This window comes from Peromyscus eremicus, chromosome 1 (genome assembly GCF_949786415.1).
Source record: "Peromyscus eremicus chromosome 1, PerEre_H2_v1, whole genome shotgun sequence".
Lineage (NCBI taxonomy): Eukaryota > Metazoa > Chordata > Mammalia > Rodentia > Cricetidae > Peromyscus > Peromyscus eremicus.
The window spans coordinates 166,407,311-166,414,024 of NC_081416.1; the positions used below are offsets into that span (position 1 = coordinate 166,407,311).

Genomic DNA, 6,714 nt, shown 5'->3' on the forward strand with positions numbered 1-6,714 from the left:
CGCCCCGGCCCCACCCAGGAAGCGCACGCAGGGCGGGGGCAGCCCCAGGGGGAGGGCATGGGGGGGCCACCGTCTTCATCTAGCGTGGGCGGGCTCCGAGGGGGGTCCCTTCAGCCCTGCGGGGAGGGGACGGGCACCCCGGCCCCGCCCCACTTCCAGGGTGCTGCCTCCTGGCGGTCGAGCGCTACCAAAACCGGTGACCAAAGCGCCCCGTGGCTTTGGGGGTTGATGAAGGGTCAATGGGAAAATGAGGACTTCATGAGAACATAGGGTCCCAGAGGAGATGTTAGAGGTGAGGACCTGGGATGGAGAGAGTGAAAGGCTGGCACAGACTTTGCGTCTACCAAGGAAGGTGTCAAGGAGGATGAGGCAAGAAGACTGGACATCTGAGAGCTGCAGAGGTTACAAGAAGGCACCATACCCATGAAAAACCCGCGAGTTTTTATTAAGTGCATCCCTCGAGTCCCTGTAACCCACAGACTTACTACCGGGTAGTTCAGTGGCGCATGGGCCTCGGGGGACTTCCTGGTTTTGCAGTCCTAGGTAGGACAGAGGGGCCATGACTTGGGTGAGGTCAAGACTGGCAATATCCGGAGTCCGTGTTCTTGACAGCTGTGCCATCCTGTGCTCAAGAGTTCCTCGGGCTGTAGCTGATGGTGACTAGTGGCGGCGGTGAAGTCCCTCAACACTCCACACCATAGCGGTCAAAGTGGCGCAACAGCAGGCCAACACCGAGGTGCACTGTGCCACCCGCGGCCGTGTGCAGGCGATAGCGGTCAGCTCCACTGTAGATGGTGTCTGCGTGCAGCAGCTGTGGCCCACCACCCACGAAGGCCCGTGCCAGCTGTTCCCGCCAACTGCCCAAGGGCCTCCATGTAGGGCAATCCAGCTGGTGGGTGCCTGGGCTGCTAGGCACATGGCAAAAGCCATAGCCAGCAAGCTGGCAGCGGCCAAAGCTGTCCTGGGACCACACCTGGAGATGGAGTCGAGGCCAACCTGCAGGACAAGAGCAGTTAGACAAAGGAGAGATGAAGGGAGGCAGCCACAAGCTCCTGGGTTCCCATTTCCTTGGAACGCCTAGAGACCTTGGCCCAGTCCTTGGCCTTTGATTATTGCCTTAATTTCCTCTCTGGGTTCCCATCCCCCATCCACTCCACATAGTAGAAACAGGGATCTTTATATATACACCCTGCCAGGGCTCACCTGTGCCACAGTACAAAAGCTCAACTTCTTGAGTGTGAAAAGCCTCTGCTGACTTCCCTTTGTGGTCTCCTCTGTCTCCCTGCGTGGAGCCCACTGCTCTCCCAGCCCCCAGGTCAGCACCTCAGCTAGACCCCTCCCACGGTCTCTCCTCTGGACCTCCTTTGTTCTCCCCCACCTGTTCTTCCCCAGTGCAGCCCACCTCACCCCTTCATTAGGTTTCTAGTGTCCTCAAAGCACAGCTGAGCTTCCTAGCCTGACAGTCCAAGTGCTTGGAGATCCAACCCATCTTCCCCTCTACCCTGAGCCCTCCCTGTTGGGCCCTGCTCTAGAAGCTGGGGACACAGCGATGAACACAGCAGACAAAAATTCCTGCCCCGTGAAGCTGACATCCTAGACAACCAACATAGTAAATAAGTAAATTACAGGGTATGTCAGATGGTGATAACTGCTATGGAGGAAAGGAACGCCGAGGAGGGAGGAGGAGGGGACGTAGTTTGGGGAAGGGGGGGCGTAAAGGAAGCTTTGCTAAGAAGGTGACATTTGGGGCCGAGCACCGTGGTATATGGCTGTCATGCCAGCACTTGGGAGGTAGAGGCAAAAGGATTCCCAAAAGTTCAAGGCTAGCCTGGTTTATATAACGAGTTCTACAGGACAACCAGAGCTATATAGGAAGACCATATCTGGAAGGGTGACCTTTTTTGTGCACACTTGGGATGCTGAGGTTCTAGGCTAGCCTGGACTATGTTCAGAGGCTCTATCTGAAAAGCAGACAAACCTACCAGGAGGCAACACCTACACAAATGTTTAAAGGCAGTGGGCCATCTAGGCACCTAGCGGATGAGAGATCCCAGCCAATGCAAAAGTCCTCAAGTCCAAGCTAGCCTGGTGGGGCCAGTGTAGCTAGGATGGGGAATTGTGGGGAGTAGGGCAGAGGTGACAGCCAGATTACATAGGTCCATGTGATACTAGGGAAGACTCCAGCTTTTATCATGAGTAAAAGGAGAACTGCTAGAGGATTCTGTATAGACGAAGGACGCGGTCAGACTTAGGTCCTCTCAGGCTACTGCTAGCTACATGTGGGGTGCACACTGTGAGGCTCAGGTCTGGGAGCACAGTGAAGACTGAGGGATTGGTCAGAGTGGACACAGGGCAGGAAGAGGGTGAGAAACAGAAGTTAGGATGTATTTCAAATGGGATTTTAGAGCCAACAGGATTTGATGGTGAGCAGAATGAGGGATTAAGAAGAAAGAAATCAAGGGGAAGCCAGCCTAGGGCTAGAGCTGAAGAAATGAAGGTTTATTTCTCTGCCTCACCCTCTAACACATCACCTGCCCAGAAGCCAGTAAGATTGTTCAAAAGCAAAATCAGGTCCGTCCATTTCTTCCTGGGCTCCTCACAACCTTCAGGAGATGGTCTTAGCGCCTTTGCAGCTGGGGACCCTGCATTCTGCTCCCTCCCACAGCATACACCTGTCCTCTTCTCCACAGCCATCAAATGCCTGGCTCACTCTTCACCCTGAGCCTTCTACCCAGCTCCAGCTCTCTGCCTCCATCCCTCTCTTGTCTCTGTTCTTGGGCCTAGTTAGTTCCTCCTTGCCCTTTACAGCAAGGCTGTAACTGCTCTCTGCCCTAGCAGGTCATGTGACCACCACCCAGAGCCTTCTGAGTTCCCATGGCCTCTGTGCTGGCCCCATCTGGAAACTGGTCTGTCTTCTACCTGAAGACAGGACTTGGAGTCCTGTCTTGATTGGGGATGTCCTGCTCAAGTTGGACAGGCACAGACTCAGTCAACAGTACTGATATTGCTGAAATGCCCAGGCCATTTCCCAGAACCTGCCCTGTTTTAATCAGAAAAGCTGTGCTGATATGATACCCCCTCCCTCGTACACTCACTTCCCCTTTGAGCAGGGCCTCTGCTTTTGTGAGCAACAGCAACTGGCTCATTTCCTCCCCATCTAGCTCTCCTCCCAGCCTCCTCCATTGCCCTTTACTGGAAGGCAGCCCCCCTCCCACTTGACCCCCACTCCCTGCTATCTTCTCTACTCCAACCTCCGCCACATTCCACAGGCCTAGGGTTCTCTACAGCTCGGGTCAGGCCTCAGATCCACATCTCTAGAGGAGGCTGTGCCTGAAAAGGGATTTACAAAGTATGGGGAGCAGGGACAGCCATGGCGTTCTGACCCCAGCTCCTCCTAGTCTCATCCTGTACCCACCTTGGAGACCTTTGGTAGCGAAGTGCAGGTCAATGGGGTGGGACCAGTAAGCCATATCCCCTATCTGAGGGGTGTCTACCTGTGTCTGGCCCTCCCGCACACCTGACAATAGCTTCCATGCAGCACCTATAATGAGAACCAGGACATACAGGGTTGGAGATGAGTAGCAGCCTTCAGGAAGGGACCCCACCATGGCTACAAGATCGTTTTCCTCTGGGGGTGGGAGGTACACAGTGTAGACTCTAGAGCCAAATATCTGGATTCAGATCTTGGCACCAGAAGTGTACACCTGCAATCTAGCATGGGAGTTTGTCTGAGGGTTCCCTGGGCTGCCGGATAAGTTTCAGGTCAGCATGGGCTAAAGTGTGAGTCCCAATCTCTAAAGGAAAATTGGAGGGACATGGAGAGTGCTTGAAAGAGAATAAATCCTCAAACTGTTTGATGGCAGTGGTGGCTCATGCTTTTAATCCTTGAACTCGGGCAGAGCTCTGTGAGTTCGAGGCCAGCCTGTTCTAAAGAGTAAGTTCCCAGGACAGCCAGGGCTACACCTAGAAACCCTGTCTCAGAAAACCAATAAATAAATAAATTAATCAATCCTGGTACTATTCACATACATATTGTGTATTCTGCAGTGTTGGGGATGGAATCCAAGGCACTGAATATGCTAGGCAAGAGCTCTCTAGCAACAAGCTACAATTCCCAGCCCCTAGTCTTACCTCCTTTTGTCTGTGCAACCTTAGTTAGACATGTTAGTTTTCTCTAGCTATAAAATGAGTGACAAATAATACAATCTCATAATTTTAGGACTCATAGCAAGTATGGAGTATTAGTTTTTTGTTTTTGTTTTTTGGTTTTGGTTTTTCGAGACAGGGTTTCTCTGTGTAGCTTTGTGCCTTTCCTGGAACTCACTTGATAGCCCAGGCTGGCCTCGAACTCACAGAGATCCGCCTGGCTCTGCCTCCCGAGTGCTGGGAATAAAGGCGTGTGCCGCCGCCCGGCGGAGTATTAGTTTTTAAGATATCATTCATTTATTAATCTCTGTGTTTGCTGCTTGGGAAGTGATCCAGAGCCTTGTGCATAGGCACATGCCCTACTGATGAGCTGCATTCCAAGCATCACTTGTTTCCTTTTTTGAGACAACGTCTCATATAGCCAAGGCTAGCCTCAAATTTGCTATGTAGCTGAGAATGACCTTGAACTTTTGATCCTCCTGCCTATGTCCCCCAACTGATGAGATTCCCAACATCATTTCCTTACTAGTCACACTCCACATTTAGAGGCTTAGTTCAAAGACTAAGAAGAGGCTAGGTACCATCCGAGAGCACATCTTGATTCTAGTGAGGAATAATAGGCATAGTGTCCACACACTGAGTGCTAAATGCCAGGTGCTACGTTAAACCCTCTAGGAAATGCATTCACTTCATCTGCTCTCTGGGATTCTTAATCCCATCCACCCCACCCCAGCTTTCAGATTCCTCACCATCACCACAAACCCCATGTGTGGCATGGCTCCTGTCACCTCTCTGAACTCATCTGCCACTACTCCGCCCCTCCCTCACCACTCTCTAGCCTCACTGGTCCCATTCCTGCTCCCTTGCCTCAGGGCCTTGGCAGTGGCCGTTCTGCCTGGAAAGGTCTGCTACTGGATGCCCCTAATTCTGACCTTTTCTCTGGTCCCTGACCCCCCAATCCCAAATCAGCCCCTATTCCATCAGTCTGTTTCTTTTCTTCCTAGCATTTACAATAATCTCGTAATTATTATGTGCTCTTCAAGGCAGGGTCTCTTGCGTGTAGCCCAGGCTGGCCCCATTACTTGTAAAGCCTCCTGGGTGCTGGAATTACAGATGTACATCATCACACCCAGCTTGTCTACTGGCCTAAAGACTAGAAATGAGTGCATGTGTTCTAACTCACATCCTTAAGGGGCTGGTTGTCAGAGGGTGGGATAACCCGAGAGAAAAGGATAAAAACAAAAACACAAACAAACAAACAAAAACCAGATAGCACCGGGTGGTGGCGGCACACGCCTTTAATCCCAGCACTCGGGAGGCAGAGGCAGGCGGATCTCTGTGAGTTCGAGGCCAGCCTGGTCTACAGAGCGAGATCCAAGACAGCACTAAAGCTCCACAGAGAAAGCCTGTCTCGAAAAAACACAAAACAAAACAAAATAAAACAAAAAAGCAGACAGCATGGTCTGAGCCGGGAATGGAGAATGGAGGAAAGAACACGGAGACTTTAGGCTGGGGGAGGGGACTGGGTATTGGTTGGGAGATGAATCAGGCCTGGGGAGGGTACCTGTGTGGATGCCCCACTTGCAGAAGAGGCTGTTTTCAGAGAAACCGGTGGCCCCTATGATCTGCCCAATGATGTGCACTTCAGCCATGGTTCTAGGAGGGGAAAAATTCAATCACGACCCTGTGAGCTAAGTGTATTATTATTTCCATCAGACAGCTGGAAAAACTGAAGCCCATCAAGTAAAGAGCAGTACTGTGATTCCAAGCTAATTCCATCAACTCGTCTTCACCACCGGCACAAACCATCTCCCCAGAAAAGCCCAAGAGAAATAGGGAGGACACTCAGAGGTGGGGGGAGCCTGCACAAATACACCAAGTCTCAGACCCTTAGAAAGCCCCGCCCCTAGACGTATGACCCCGCCCACACGTGCAAGGCCCCGCCTCTTTGCGACAGATCAGCCCAGCTTCAAAAAGCGCATGCGTCGCGGGTGCAGGGCCGCTTTAGCCCCACCCCTAGGCGTAGCGCATGCGTTATTGCTACCTCCGCGTACTTGACTGTTAGAAACGAAAGCTGCTGCAGGGATGGTAGTTCATGGGCCTGGCCTCCTCCTCTTTGCGGGCGCCGTCGCGGCTAGTCTCGCGCCTCACCCGGGCCCTTCCGGGCGGAGGGAGATCTGTGATGGATACCTCCGCAGCTGCGCTCTCTTCGAGTGCTCTAGCTGTTGCTGGGGCAACAGCAGGCTCCTCCCCTGGTGCCCGCCCAGCGTGCTGATGATTGGCGCTATAGCTGCCCTCTGGGGGCGGGGCGTAGTTGTGATGGACACCGTCTTTTGGTACATTTTGGGAAAACTGCGTAGGTCTTCCCGCGAAGCGTTGCGCCCCAGAGTTGGGGGTGTGGCTAGGCTGCTCTGTCTAGACTGCCATTGAGGAAGTTTGGGCGCCAACTTTTTCTTCTCCATATCGTCTTCACACGATAAGCAGATCTGCTGACGCTGTTTGCTTTCTTAAAAAAAAAAAAAACACAGCGAGAGGGGGTTGTTAATAGCTGGTCGATCTCTGAGTTCG

The 6,714-nt window shown here is 52.6% G+C and overlaps 1 protein-coding gene across 2 annotated transcripts; it reads right to left on the reverse strand.

The window, feature by feature from the left end:
• Positions 1 to 422: 422 nt before the first annotated feature.
• Positions 423 to 6,393, reverse strand: B9d2 (B9 domain containing 2). 2 transcript variants are annotated; one of them, XM_059253481.1, is made up of 4 exons: positions 6,201 to 6,393; positions 5,711 to 5,802; positions 3,416 to 3,541; positions 423 to 996 (listed from the first exon to the last, which is right to left on the reverse strand). In XM_059253481.1, exons 2-4 carry the CDS (start codon positions 5,796 to 5,798, stop codon positions 683 to 685), a joined length of 528 nt encoding a protein of 175 aa, XP_059109464.1. In that variant the 5' UTR covers positions 5,799 to 5,802; positions 6,201 to 6,393; the 3' UTR covers positions 423 to 682. The 2 variants fall into 2 exon arrangements, with proteins under 2 accessions (XP_059109464.1, XP_059109463.1); XM_059253480.1 differs by having other exon boundaries at positions 6,191 to 6,393.
• Between the last annotated feature and the right edge of the window lie 321 nt (positions 6,394 to 6,714).

What these genes read in the sequence shown, in the direction of transcription:
- B9d2 (XM_059253481.1), bottom strand. Translation starts at nt 5,798, where the DNA reads ATGGCTGAAGTGCACATCATTGGGCAGATCATAGGGGCCACCGGTTTC. An exon ending in CAAGTGGGGCATCCACACAG is followed by an intron (nt 3,542 to 5,710) that starts GTACCCTCCCCA and finishes TTCTCATTATAG; the next exon opens with GTGCTGCATGGAAGCTATTG. An exon ending in CGCTACCAAAGGTCTCCAAG is followed by an intron (nt 997 to 3,415) that starts GTGGGTACAGGA and finishes CTTGTCCTGCAG; the next exon opens with GTTGGCCTCGACTCCATCTC.